The sequence below is a fragment of the Amyelois transitella genome, chromosome 17 (assembly GCF_032362555.1).
Source record: "Amyelois transitella isolate CPQ chromosome 17, ilAmyTran1.1, whole genome shotgun sequence".
Taxonomy (NCBI): Eukaryota; Metazoa; Arthropoda; class Insecta; order Lepidoptera; family Pyralidae; genus Amyelois; species Amyelois transitella.
In genome coordinates, this window is record NC_083520.1 from 4,284,021 (window position 1) to 4,299,973 (window position 15,953).

Sequence of the window (15,953 nt, forward strand, 5' to 3'; positions counted from 1 at the left end):
GATCTAGCATGTCGATGAATGCCTTTATCCCATTTTCACTCTCGACTCGTCCAACGAGGCTGTCTGTAAACTGACTTCAATAACGTACTCTAGACTTCAAATGAGGGCCAGGAACTATGCCCTAGACTCTGAATATCAATAGCTGTGGGTGCAAGTGGGAGCACATAATGATAAGACAGAGAGAAGGAGAACAAAAGTGTTCAGATTAAGACTCAAATCCTTGTTTTGAGTTTCCATAGGCCTTGACCGTAACGTTTTACTATTACGACAGCAACGACCTTCATTCGTAAAAAAAAAACGGTTAAATGACAATCAAATCATTCGAAAACCGGTAATGATCGGCTAAAAGTTATCTCGTGAATCGAATTAAATGGCGTCTGCCGAAGGTCAATAAGAACAGGGGACGGAAAGGATGAAACTAAGTGGGTATAGAGAAAAGGAGAGTACGATTAAATACTGTATGTATTTTATGCAAGTAATTAATACCAAAGTTATTTAATAGAAGTACATTGTTGGTATTTTTCTTTTTAAAAAATGCATTCATTCATGCTGGTCTGGTAGAAAAAAAACATAGAGTATCAGCTGCTTCTCTTCCCGTGCAGATTGTAAAAGTCGATCAAGGAAAAGGCTAATAAACTAGAGATTTTTCTTATGCCTATAAGAAAAATTTCAACTTGAGATTTTTCTTATGCCTATAAGAATAATTTTCAAGTTTATCCCAATTTCATCATTATACCAAGCTAAAAAAAGGCTTACAGTTTTTTTGAAACTGTTGGCCCCGTCTACTCCTTTAGCGATAAAGGTATGATAATATGTATAAATGAAGTTCGCCTATTGTATAAACATTGTATTGATCATGGTCATTATTGGTCATGATGAGAAACGAACTTTATCCGCATCACTGTTTTATTATATTTATTGATTGATTTTATGATATGTATTGATTTGTACACTAAAATACAAATAAATAAACGGCTTTATTTCTGCACCAATAATTTCGTTGCGTGCAAAAAGTGTTTGTTTTGTATAGAGTAAACGGAGCACGATGAGGTCACACCGTACGAGCACGTGGGTTCAGATTAGATTGCACGGAAACATGAGATTGCTACTGTAATGAGTTTCTAGCAATACCTACGAATGTCGGTGTATTTCTTAGATGAAGAGTTTCTAGATCACGGCAACTGTACCTAAAAGTTTATCAAATGCTGTGAAACTTTAAGAGATAACATTGTTTTTATAGTTTCTCAGCTGTAAAGCTGAGTGCTAATTCTAGAATACAGTATTTTTTTTATATTTAAGACCTTGTTGTACTCATATTATGCAAATAAAAGTTTGAATTTGAATTTGAATTACTTTATTTCGTCTTTATAGGTAGACCGAGCCAATAGTCACATGATTCGATGTTTACGTTTAGCAGGATGGAATCGGATATACTTCAGGGTTGCTTGCCTTTCGCCTGAAGAATCGCGGCCAGTGAAGTAGCTTACACACATTTATTGGCTCCGCAGATCAACATGCAATCTGAAAATGATGATAATCAGTATTACACTTTGTAGTGACTTATCAATAATCAAGCGATATAATTGCTACGTCTGACTAATGTACAGTCTACGAAAGAGAAACGCGATCCCCTATTCGTACAGATCAACCCTTAGAAGGTCAGGTTTCTCTGCCATTGACTGCACATTGTACAGCTTCTTAGCTACAAACCATTAGTCATCAACCGTAAAACGGTTTACTGGAATACCCGAGGTACTAAAAGCTTTTCAGATGTAATCAAAGTGAAGATCCGTGCGTGTTTCGTCCATAAAGTAAAGGCCTTGGTTGTATGTTTTGTTTCACGGTGACTACGGCTTTGCTACGTCGAATTTCTTTTGAGACAATTATCAGTTTGTAATGGTCAATCAATGGAAACTCTTTTAAAGGTATTCTTCTAGAAGAAGAATCAATTAAAGGCGATGGACTGGCAATCTATCATTGGCTTTCTAGATTTTTCTAGACTGTTGACTCTGTCTACCTTGTAAGAGATAAAGATTGAGGCAGTAAGGGAGGCGTGATTTTAGATAAGTATGAAGTAGATAAGACATCCAGTTCTTTAATACTCCTTAAGAAGCGAAGCCCCAAATTTAATACCTAGTATTTTTTAGTAAGTATTCCTATCATGGCTATTAGATTCAAGAGTATTTTCTCAAATAAACGAAAAGAAAATTATTTGGTGTAGCGAGATGTCCCGAAGTGCGTAGAAGTTTTTTTCGCTGCGTATGAAGGAAATGTGACTGATGGTAAGGGCTCGTTCATCCCAAATTCCCGGGCTATTTCCTGCAAACCTTTCTCGCCAATGGCTTGTTGTGTGCCGAATTCTTTGCTAGATTAAAAATACCAAGATCGGCTTTGTATAGTATTTTATTTCCCAAATAGGGAAATAAAATACGCATAATCTATACTATTTTTGTTTCTTTCATATTTCTATACTTTTTTATGGAAACTATATTTCAAAAACTATTTGACGGATTTTGATGAACTTTGGCATAGAAATTATCTAGTTAGACTATAAATAAAATACTTACAGAATTTAGAGGCATTTTATTCGTGGAAATTTTTAGCTAATCCTTGGACCCTGGCTATCTCCAACAGAGCGAGAGTCATTGGGGGAAGCTTATGTTCAGCAGTGGAAGTGCTTCGCCTGATATGATGGTGGCATATACTTATAGTCACATCTATATCCTTCGCGGAGTATATATATAGAGCCGATAGTCTTAAAAACAATGAAAATCCACATTCAGCTGTATGGCTTTAAGATGGAATTGAGATTCCCAAAGTGACAGCTTGCTAACCCATTGCCTATAAGAGGAATCCCAAGTTTATTAGCTTTCCCCTTAGTCTCCTTTTTAGACAGCTATGGGAAAAATATGGTTCGTTTCTAAAGTGCCGGAAACCACGGCAACCGACGTGATGTTGAAATTCAACATGACGCCGAATCCTATTTTTCTTATAACAGTAAGAAAAACAATGTTATCAATGTTTTACAAAGGAATTGTAAACAAATTATTCTAAAACATAAGATAAATACGAAATCAGTCAGAGATGAGATAATTATCACAATTAATCATAGTGACAGGGTACATAAAAATAATTTATCAATTTTTGCAGTAGGTCAACTAGAGCCTGATAGAACAATATGTACAATAATCATATTTTATCGTGAGAAAGATTAAAGTTGAAGAACAAGAGTAAATATTTTGACCAATTAAAAAGCTTTAGACTTATATATAATACTAGCTTTCCGCCCGCGGCTTCGCCCACGTGTAATTCGGTTATATATAGCGTTTTTTAATGATCTCGACAGGGCTTTTTCTTCCACAGGCTGAAATCTTGTTACAACTGGAATTAAATATAGCCTGTGTTACTCAGGGATGATGTAGCTTTCTAATGGTGAATGTTTGAAATCGATTCAGTAGTTTCGGAGTTAATCGATTACATGTTTAAACAAATATAGTCTGATAGTCATCATCCCATGTGAATGAGCTGATGATGGAAGGTACAACTCCTCAACGGTTAGGAGTTGAAAGAAAATTCTTACGAAGTTATACGTACATGTGAGGCTATTAGGTTGACCTGATAATAAAAAGTAAATCTCATTAACGTTAAGAATTTAGGTGAAAATGGATGCGGACAAATTTCGTCTCTTCACTTGTTTCCTTTTAGCTGTTTGTATGGGTAGTGTTAACACAAAATAGGGATTTAAAGGCGTGATGTTATTAATGTTATGCATGTATGTACATAATTATGTATGTTATTATGTATGTTAAAGAGACGACTGAAAGTTGTCATACAAAGTCTTTTTTTTTAAGGATGGGAAATCATCAAATGACCTCTCCCGCTCTGGGTGGAACGGAAGGGAGTGTCAGACTTTTACTGACTAAAACCCACCTCGTTCCTTCAGTTGCCCTTTGCGTTCCGGGGCCACGGTATCTCGTTAGAACTTTCCCGCAGCCCCGGCTCAGTTTATCCCGTTTCCCCCCCTTGGGGGGTTGACATTTCAAAAATCCCTTCTTAGTGCTCACTTATGTTACTAAAGGAACCTCTGTTCAAAATCTCAGACTCCTATACCGAGCGGTTTCGGCTGTGCGTTATTAAATCAGTCACCCAATCGCACCCCCTAAATCACGATTGGAGGGTAGTTTGAAAAAACTTATAATGTCAAACATATTTACTTGCCTATGTACGTGTTCATGCCAAGTTTCAAGTTTATAAACCCAAGGAATAAGATTTTTCATAGAAACGTTTTTACCCCTTTTCCCCCCCTTGGGGGTTGAATTTCCAAAAATCCTTTCTTAGTGCTCCCCTACATATCCCAAGGAACCTACATTCCAAATTTCAGCTGTCTACGACCAGTAGTTTCGACTGTGCGTTGTCTGTCAGTCAGTCACTCAGTAACGGAAGAGTTTTATATATATAGATAAAATCTGAATATGTGGCCATGAAAGTATCAATTACACTTTTCAGTTATGTCCCTGCATTAGCTTGATTGCTAACTGATGCGCTTACGATGAGGGAAAGCATCGTGATGTGTAATCATGATTCAATACGTATTAGGTAACCTGCAATGGTTGCAGAGGTCAAGCGCGAATCGTTTCGTCTCGTATACGTAACTGACGGAACCGGGCTCCTCAATCAGGACAACAAATAAAATCCAACGACCGTACGTACCAATGACGTTTTCAGTTCATTAGTTTGAGTGCTAACTGATGCTCATACAGTGAAAGGAAAATTCGAGAGGAAACCTGCCCATTCAGACAACTGAAAGTGAAACCATGGTCTAATATGCGTTCCTCTGAAAAGGTTGCGGAGGTCAGATGGGGGTCGCATCGTGTAAAGACTCCACTCAATCCAGGATCATGTTCGTAAAGGTGCAACCCAGGCTTCTCTCCAGAAGGGTGAAAAGTAAAAACTGGATGTTGAGATGAGCTCCAAACAGGAAACATAACAGTGATGTTGATATCTGAATACAAACGACTCGACAATGTTGATTTGTTGGATTATACATATAAATAAATTAAAATAACTTGACTGAGTCTATGCAATATTATACCTTAAGGTTAATTTACCGCAACTGTAACTTTATCCACGCATACAAAGCGCATGTACTAGTTTAGGTAAGTCATGTTTGTTCACCAAGCGGGGATATAGTGTTAAATAGTAGGTAATTGATTATCATGATTACATTGAATTAGTCACAGCGCAAGATGCCAGCATATTATTTTCCGTTTCACTATATGATATATTTCTCTCCTGAAGACTTATAATAAGACTTGAATTGGAAAAAATACCCAAGTGAAACTGGGCGGGACGAAAAATCTTGGGTTCTGTCTAGCAAATTAAATAATATTTGAATATTTTAAAATGAAATTCGTAATGTTATTTAAAAATTTGTTTTTTTTTTTACCGAGGAAACGTGACACGTGTAGACAAAATTTTTGGCAAATGAAAACTCTAACATTGTACTTACAAACTATCAGCCAAATTTACACCTCTGAACATCTAAAGGTTGACAGAGATTTGGCAAATATGTCTTCACTGCGGGCAATATTTTAATGACGTTATAACTGTTACTGTATTATTATATGTTTATCTACTGGAATTTTCTCTGGGCATATATGAAATAAACGTGAATTGAATTTGGATTTGAGATTTTGAATAATTATATTAGCTGTTTACGACCCACGTATACCATGCAAAACTAAATTGACAAAATCATGATAAGAGAATGTATGTAGACATTAAGGCGATACATCATAGATTTTGGGTCATTTTCACTTGGTTTTTTCTCATAAAATATAACTTGCATCGTTTCAATATTTTTGGATATGAAAGTAAATATATTCAATTATATTTGTGGAAGATGAAAACACGATTGGAACAAAAATCCTCGATCAAAAAAATTCAGGAACACAAGTCTAGATTTCGATTATTTATCTCAAACTATAAGGATTTAAAATTTGAATTTTGTACCAAATTGAAGATCATTAAAAAATAATAACTTCTGGAAGATGAAATTTCGATTGGATGTTTTGTTTAGACGTAATTAAACTAAATAGAAGAAAACAGGAATTAAAATTGTTGCGACAATAGTACTGGACAGTAGAGTGTTGACACTTTATCTCTGTCTCATTCCTACACGACCGGGTAGGATAAAGCGCTATCCTTTGTAAGCGTGCCTTCACTCCGCGGATCACATTCTCCGACGCAGGACCTGTGCCAATCGCTCCGAGCGTCGTTGAAAAATATTCTGCGAAGTATTTAATTTCCCACATTCATTTTGTTTGAATTTATTTCTGTACATAATTGTCAGCTCAGCTTATTGAATCACAGTCATTATCCCATTATTTGATTGTTATTAATTTTTAGGAAAAATAAATTGTCTCCGATATCGTCGTTGACAATGTCCGAACAGAGAAGTGCGGATGGTGTGAAGTCGACAGTTGATATTATGGACTTAGATAGTCATGGCATTATTCCGACGCCGACATCAACGACAACCCAAGATAGAAAACCATATATAGAAAACCATAGGTTCCGTAGCCATTTGGCTACGGAACCCTAAAAATATATGATATACATTACTATGTAAATTACCTTTGATTGAACGAAATCGAATAAGTAATTACGAGTAGTTTTTTTAAAACCATTACAAACTTACCTATTCATTTTATACAAAATTTTTGCATACATCCGCAACTATATCATTGCTTATAATGTAATTTAATATATGTATGTTTTATGTAAAATAATTTTATTGTATCAAAAACAATAAATATTCTGATGCGGACTCCATTGCATTCTTTATTTTGGTTACGTGAGGTCACGCGCCAGCGGCTACGGTGCGCGGCGATCTAGCGGGGCAAGCTGGTCGGGGGTGAGCCCCGCGCGGGGTGAGCCTCTCGCCCGCATCGAGGTACATGTAATCTGAATGTAGCGCCTTAATCTAGAACTGCCTAGATTAGCTTTAATGTGTTTTTATCTAGGAAATCTCGTGGTAAGCTGACCTGTCATGTTATATGACATTTGATAAGATTTGCTTGTACATTAGCGAGCATATTGGAAAGTGAAAGTCTTATGTTTATTTATAGATTCATATCGATTAGAGATAACAGATGTTATCAAATGTTCCGTAAACCACCTGGGATTTACAAGCTAAAGTGAACAAACAAAACTGAAACAAGTGGTAAAACCAAAGATCTCATTATTGATGTGAAATGAAAACATGAAATCGAACATCCTTACTTTGCACATCAACAACTTAATTTTGTCATTATAAAATTCAATCAGTATCACAATGCGACGCAAAAATGTGATTGAACAAATGTGGTATATCCATTTCTTGTGGATTTTTGAGTAAAGAAGTAAACTTCAAAATCAATAAGTAGTTTAATAAGAATCCAGTTGCAGAAAAAAAAACTTTGCAAATCACAGATAGCATCCAGCCCTAAGCGGACCCCGGGTTTTTAAACCAATGGTTGATCATCAAAAACCAATACAGAATTTTCTTCATGAGAGACAAGCATCTCAAAATAACCATTAGAAAATGATGAGGGGCATTAAAGGAATATACGGAAGAAATGCCAAATGGACAGTTATTCTTGATATCAATGATCTTAAATGGATTGGATTATGATCAAGTTTTATTGGGTCGCTCGTAAACGCCTTACGTCAATTCCGATGACGGTATTTTCCACATTTGGGCGTGTCTTCAGACAGATGTCAAAGGCTAATGTCATGTGAGATAATAAAAACCTCAGATAAAACTGGCCAAATGCGAGTGGGAGTCTTCTACTGACAGTTTTTATAAACTTATTATTGAGGTATGTTATTGCCATATTTTTTTCTAAATAGCACATTACACGACTATTACATTTCGTATTAGAAAATCAGAGATCAAACTCATACGAAATAGCACCTACATAGTTTGTAGGCAACAGCTTGGTAGTTTTTTTAGAGGAAAATAACTAAACATATTACATTTCTTAAAAAAGGTCTAGATATAAAAAGCCCCTTATACGAAAACCTTATATTAGGGTTTCTTTTTTAGAAAGGACGCGGAATCCCAAAATTAAACTGAGTCACGATAATACTGCTTACTACTTTGTGTGTTTATGTTAAGATAAATCCACGCAAAAACGATATCTAATAGTAATAGGTCATTGTCTTTTGAAGGGCTTAAACTTGAAAATGATAGCGACCCGTCTAGACTGCCCATGTGCAAACCTTTGCTGTAACATTTCAAGTGGAATGGCGCAGGCATGGCTCACGTATCACGTAATTTTAATTTCCAATAAAAATGTTAACCTACAAACTAGTACAAACATACATAAAATCACGCCTCTTTCCCGGAGGGGTAGGCAGACTACCTCTTTCCCCTTGCCACGATCTGTGCATACTTCCTTCGCTTCATCCACAATCATAACAATCTTCATGCAAGTTTCGGATACTTTTGACCTGACCCTTTACCAGGACGTCTTTAATTTGATCAAGATACGTTCGTCTAGGTACATTGTCATTTCTTTCTCCATTTCAAAAACCAGTATTTTAGTTTTACTTACGTTCACTTTTATTCCTTTCTCTTTTAAAGCTTCATACATACAGTTTACCATCTCCTGTAACTCTTCCGCTGATGACGCCAGTATAACCTGATCGTCGGCATAGAGTAACTCATTCATCCTTAATCCACTTTCAGACTCTTTCAAATCTGTATTTTTTATTTTGTGTTTTAAATTTTAAATAAATTATTGTTTATTGAACTCCTACCCCTTTTAGTCACTGAAGGGCATTTGCTTACATTTTTATTACGATTTTGTTCAATAAATAGGCAATCAAATAACGTTATCAAATATCGCAAATATCAACAAACGTTTCAGCAAAAAAACAAACATAAAGCAAACATAAAGCTGTGCGCGTAATTTAGTCACATGTGTGGCGATGTTATACTAACGATACGAGCAAATGTTATAAATTGTGATAATTTATTATACTGAGTTTAGCATTTGGAATGTTTATGTATCTAGTGGTGAGGTGACTTCAGTTCATGTGAATTTAATTAACTTTATTTTTATTTCAAGCAACAAACACTTTTGTTTTACTTATGGTGTAATTTTGTTGACGATCAATGACTGAAATCATAGAAATATACCTACATTAACAGACTTTTATGAAATGGATGAATTTATTGTTTGTTCTTATTCCTTGAAAATAATTTTATGGCGAAACTTGATGCTGATATATTTTTTATCGAAACTTGTACCTAACTATTTAACGAACCATGTTGTTGACAACCGAATGTCGAACTACAAACTAATGTAAGTAATGAATGAATATACTGCATTGATACATCATTAAGTCGAAAGTACAATGATCAGACCACGGTTTCAATGACGGCTAAATTAAAACAAATAAGAGATTATTTTTATCAAAATATGATATTCACATGCTACAAGTAATAAAACATATGATAACCACGCGTCACGTTATAGCTTCGAATGATAAGTTTCTTTACCCGACTTCCTGTAAAGAGTACATTTGTCGGTAAAGGCGACTAAGGGGGTAGGCTTATAAACTTGGGATTCTTCTTTTAGGCGATGGGCTAGCAACCTGTCAGTATTTGAATCTCAATTCTATCTTAAAGCCAAACAGCTGAACGTGGCCTATTAGTCTTTACAAGACTGTTGGCTCAGTCTATCCCGTAAGGGATATAGACGTGATTATATGTATGTAGTACATTTGCATTGCATTTATTTACATACATACGTACATTAATTATGATTACACCTCTTCCCCACTGATGCATACTGGTAGATTAGAGTCTACATCTTCCTACTTATCACGATCCTTAAACACTAATGCTAATTTACTTCTGCTTCCTTAAATACTTCTAATGCTAAATTAATGCTGCTATTCTTCTAATTTATCAGTAATGTTTGAATGCAAGTTCGTAGGTTTAGGGTGCTCTTGAACACATGTAACAAAAATTTCGTTATTGTTTGTTATTTCATCAAATAAGTTCCTGTATCCTCATCCTCTTTCCCATACATACATAGGACCACTTCATCTCTTTGCCATGGATATCGTAGAAGGCGACTTAGAGATGGGCTAATTTTGGGATTCTTCTTTTAGGGGATGGGCTAGCAACCAGTCAATATTTGAATCTCAATTCTATTATTACGCCGAACAGCTGAGCGTTGCCTATCAAAGGATATAGACGTGGTTATATGTATGTATGTAATAAAATACAAACCGATCAAGGATAAAATTGTACGAATCATTTGGACCTCCAGTTGAAAGATATTAAAATATAATTTTCAATGTTCATCAAAATTTACCTTTGCGCTATATTATCGATGTAGAAAATAACATTATTCTGCGCACTGTCATTAATCGTTGCTTTTCATTCGAGACACGTTCTATTACGTGGACAGGTGTATTTCCACGTAACGAAATTGTTATTATAAATTTGAAAAATTTTGTATAAGTAAGAACCCCTTTGAGCTTACGTGTAATTCAATTTGTTCAATAGATTCATACAATGATTGCCTCTTTGCATCCAACATTGAAATTTTTCATTTCAGTTTTATACCATTAAAATCTAGCTTGATGTGGTGTCATGAGATACCTCATTTATCCCAATTTGTTCCCGCCTCCGTTACGTCATAGTTGTGCAATTTCAGTAGGTCGTATTAGAACTTTAAAGTTGGCAGTAAAGCTATGTCTATAAATGCAGCTTTAACCACACTATAACTTTATTAAGCTGACTTACGACCTCATAAAAGTGATTCCATCTGTCTGTATATTCTTGCTTGCAGTTTAAAGTTGTTCTTAGATCAATCACAAATAAGTACTTTTCATCTAAGTTTTGAAGTCGCATCCGTAGAAATGTCCAGAATCCTACCCTAGCCTATCATACCGAAGTATTGGTCTGTTTCTGAGCCAGAAATCATCAACACAGGTCCAGGTGTTATTTGCTAAAAGCAATAATACAAAGTATATACTTACGACAAATAAAACGTGGCACGAATTAATATTGCTAAAAAAGGCTTTGAAGAAATTATGAACTCAATTTCATTTCATTATTAAAGTAACAATTATTTCTATATTCAGAAACGAGGAATTTATATTAGCAGTTTCGAATAAAAAAAAATACAATACCTACCATTATGTGTACCTTCTTTAACTTTCATAAACTGCACTTGTATTCCTGTTTGCAAGAGAGCCAACAGTTTTTGAAAAGACTGAATGTTTCCAAATTAAGATCCATCAATAATAGTATTTGTTGTATAAACGTGCAGTACAATTTACTCAAAAAAAATCGAGCCCAAGAATGAAATGTGGTACTACAAAACATCGGGACCAATATAGCAATATGTTTTCCTGGCCTGTGCGTAATACCTTTTTTCTACGCTCTATATAAGCCTACTAGATGACTCGGGTTGTCTTATCTGAGGAAAAACAAAACGTTACAAACCCCAGGAGGGTTGTTACAGCTATATTATTTGCGCCATGTGTAACAGATAGGAACTGCTTTTTCAGAATAGTCCATACTACCTACTTACATCTTTGAAATACTAGATTAGCTTGTGGTTACGGCCGAGTAAAACGAAGAATTTCAGGAAATTTTAAAGAAAAACTATCCTGTGTTTGGATAGTTTACTAATTTACACACAATTAGTATATCATCAGAATGTGTCCACTGGTTTTGCCGTGAAAGCATCAGAATTTCGTATATAATATTAGTTAGTTGGCATAGTATGCTTTTTTAGGCTTTGCCACAATCATTTCAGGCAAAAGCCTGAAAAATTGAGTGCTTGGCGTAGTAAGGGTATGTCGCCTACCTAACTTCAAATGTTTTCATAGGAACGATATTTATTTGTCAACGTGTTCTTTACCAATTTTCTTTTTTACAGGTAAGAATAATCGATCGGTGCTTATGAAGGCGGATAATAAGGATTATTATGCATCCCTCGACGACGCATTCCACCAGTGAGTACAAATAGATACCATAGCATGTATATTTTAAAGGTTTTTTTTCCTTTCATGAAATAAAAGCAATACAGAGCATTTTTCATTATCTTGCTGCATAACTTTCTTTTGAATGTAGTCCAGGGCATCTGCTCGTGATTTATAAACTATATATATATTGACAATGCCGCAGTGAGTCATTCATCAGAATGGGTTAGAAATGAGCTGTGTGTGTGTTTGGGTTAAATGTATCGAAGGTTTTGTATGTATAGCAATCGCATAATAAGTTACTTTGCATTAAACTCTATGACACTATAGAGCCGAACATGCAGTGAATTTGGGTAGGTAAGCTGTAACTGATTCATATTAGTTTCGTGAAAATGCAGTGAGAATAAATGTTAATAGTGAGATTGCTACTTAGATCATTGTAAGGGTTGCTGAATGCAAAATTTTACTTGTCCATATTTTTACTGATTTATTTTACCTTTACTATAAACTTTGTAAAGTAGAATAGCGTCGTGATACTGAAACCACATTTCAACTTTTCGGTCAGTTCCATAAATGGTAGCGTCCAAAGTAGACGAATTACATAAATTAATTTTGTGAGAGATTTATAAAGCGACCTTCCTAGATTTTCTCGGAGTTTTTATTCAAATGAGCTATTATTTAGATTACGTAAATTTTAGACCTTCCATCACAAAGGATTAAGGGCTTACAATGGTCTCTGGTAATAGCAACATTTTCATAAGCACTTTGGTTTCTCATTTAAATATTGGAGTGCCTTTTGAATGTAAATGAACTAAGTTGGTAAAATAACAAAATTAAAAAAATAATCTCAAAATGTTCGAGATATTTTATCCGAAATGGGTTCGCTCTGCTTTTAATTACTTTTAATCATAATTTCGTGAAGTCGTCTAATTAAACCCTTTTTCGGTTCCTCGAATAAAAATGAATAATATTATAAAAAAAATACTTGATTTCTAATTAGTGAGTTACTCGTTATGATAGAATGATATTAAAATTTACTAGAAAAATTCAGATAATAGTATATTATTATGTACTCATATATTCTTTATCTTGGCCGAGCTTATAGAATATTAAAAAATGGACAGCTTGGTCTACGTCTCTCTCTAGAATGGAAATTTTAATAAATATTACCTATTGCCTGGGACGTTGGACGCACTCCTTTCATGAATCGGCTCGTATGACCGGAAGGTCGGTAGAGCCATGAGTGGTCGGATAGTGTTGCCTGGGGCGGAACTAAAAGAAATCGTTTTTCTTAATTTGATTTAATTATATCAAAACATGATAATTTTCCACGTAAATATAGTACTAATAGATAGATAGATACCTAATTAATTTATATTTGATGCGAAATAGTATTTCTTAATTTTCCTTTAGGCATATGGTAAGTAGCCTGTCTTCTGTGAATCTTAATTACATTATTAAATCATCCAGGTGGCTCTTTAGTCTTTTCAAGGCTCAGTCTATCCCGGAAAGGATAAAAACGTCATATTATGTATTATACCGATTTCTACACACACCGAAATGAATATGTCGTTTATTATGAAGGTTCTGTAGAAGCATACTGTTACTAAACGTACTGCGAGCGAACTTAACACATAAATAAGTTTGAAGTTCCTCGTAATAAATTTTACAAGAACGTCCATATTTTACCCCTCAGTATAATTTTGACATAAGTTTCGACTCCTCATTTGAATTTCACCATAGAAACTTCGATTGTTTGGGGTCGTATTACACACACGATAACATTATTCTTTATTGTATGAGTATCAGGTTAACAGATTGTGCACACTCTGGTAATAGCTTTGAGTAGTTAGTTTACAAAAGGAGTACAAGTTGGTAACCAAGACCAACTGTTTTTGGCTTAGTCTATTTAAGACCACACCCCTGGAGAGGATAAGGTCAGGTTTATTCAGGAAGCCAGTTTGAAGATTAATTAGCCAATGTACGTGTGTGTAAAGACAGTGTAATATATTTCACGCAGAATTAGAATGCATCACCAAATGATTAAGTATGAAAAAGACAAATAGATAGTACTATCATAATCTATCAACTTTTTTTTCAATTCCATTATGAAGCCATCAGCTAAACGTGGCCGAGTCTTTACGAGAAAGATATTATGTAAATTCGAATTCCAACTTTCCAGGACACACTGTAATCGCCTAGACTATAAACCACAGAAGCAGTTCTAAATCGAGAATGTTTGTGTTTCCGACAAACTTTAAGCTAATCTTCTTCGCTTTGAGATTAGATAATTGGGACAAGGTTTGTTAAGTACCTTGTTCTACTCAAGATTATCCGACTAATGAGTTGCATTAAGACAGAAGGCTAAACTAAGATTTAAAAGGGTGGGAGTGAGTCTGTTTAAATATTGCTTGTTAAAATAAAGCTAACTCTCCTCACATAAATAGGCAGTATTCTCCATATCACTAATACAGCCACTGTGTTTACAAATGAACTAATAAAAATATCAAAATCTTGTGAATTACAGTTCTTGTTTATTAAAATCGTGATAAAAATAACAAGACGTGATCGAGAAAATAGCGAAGCTGAATTGGAAACAGCAAGGCCATGTTGCCAGAAAAGGAGATTCCTATTGCAAAAAGAATGTACTGACACATGAATTCAAGGGGAAGGCCAAAATATATGGGATCCATACAGGGATAATTGGACAAGGCTAAAACAAGTAAATATACGAGTATTTACCTAACTCAAAACATATCACATTTTCATCTATTCAATCTATCATTGGGAACATTTTCTGTTCAGAATGTTAATTATCAATATATATAACTTGCTCGCGCACCAGAATTCTAATACTGTATAGAGTTTCAAATTCTGAAACCCCGAACTAACATTATTACAATAGACATTCCAGTAACTGTAATTAAGCTCTACCCTCGAACTTAACAGGCAACTTAATAGGTTTCCTGTCATTAAAAGCAAATTGATTCTCTCAAAGTGCCCACGAATATAGGCTTATCTTCAGTGACAATACAATGTTCAAGGCCAAGTGTATGGCCCACTTAAATTTTATATTCAGAGGAGTTATTTTAGAAAATTAACAATATCTCAAAAATATGTTTACTGACCATTATGTAATTTTTTTTCTGAACATTAATGACACGTGAAAATTTGCTTATTGCGACCTTGTTAATCATCTTACTAAATCATACTTTACGATCTCGTACGTCTCAGATTATAAAGTTTCCAAATATTGTAGATTTACAAAAGTTAAACGAAATCGAAGTCTGTTGAAAAATCTGTACCTTATTGAAATAGAACTTTACATATGAATGAGCTGTAACTGCGCAAACGGTCTTTCCAGACGGTATTAGTGCTGTTATGCTAATTTTAGAATATTTGTTGTTAGAGGCCGCAATTAGAAACGGTCGCGTCTCAACACCAGATTATAGTACAGGGGTAACTGAAGTATAAAAAACGGTACGTTTCCCAACGTACCTTTTTTATACTTCAGCTGGTTACATGACTGAATCTAATCATAAACTCTATGATGATGGTCGTGAACCAGTTCTCAATAAAGGGCACGGGTGCATGTGTTCGACTTTAATTAAATGTAATGTGTCGGCGTCTCATATGCTTATAAAATAAATAATTGTTTACAATATGAATAGAACCGCCTACATTAAATACGTGATTTCGTTTTACCCATAAAGTTATTTTAATATTCTCATACGCGAGATTAAGCTGGGTTTGATTGATAGAAACCTACATTATTTCCCAAAATAATTATTTTTGATCAAAATATGTTTGGACTGAATATAAATAACCGGAATTTCTCATAATTCATGTTTATTGAAAAGCGGAATAAGATTGAAAATAAAGTTCCCCAACGTTATTCCTTTCATGATTTTTTTTTATACGTGTAATTTTTTAGTAAGTATATTATTATTTGATAACAC

General features: G+C 34.6%; 1 protein-coding gene across 10 annotated transcripts in view; it reads left to right on the plus strand.

Moving 5' to 3' along the window:
• Window positions 1-15,953, plus strand: part of LOC106143408 (dual 3',5'-cyclic-AMP and -GMP phosphodiesterase 11) — a 175,776-nt gene that overhangs the window by 8,141 nt on the left and 151,682 nt on the right. For 3 of the 10 annotated variants that reach the window (XM_013345474.2, XM_013345476.2, XM_013345478.2), the window contains exon 2: window positions 11,952-12,027. The exons of 6 other annotated variants lie outside the window; for them this stretch is intronic. In XM_013345474.2, coding sequence (XP_013200928.1) covers window positions 12,000-12,027 — 28 coding nt within the window. In that variant the 5' untranslated portion in view covers window positions 11,952-11,999. Of the gene's footprint in view, window positions 1-11,951; window positions 12,028-15,953 lie in introns of those variants that run through there. One more of the 10 variants, XM_060949018.1, reaches the window with a different exon arrangement.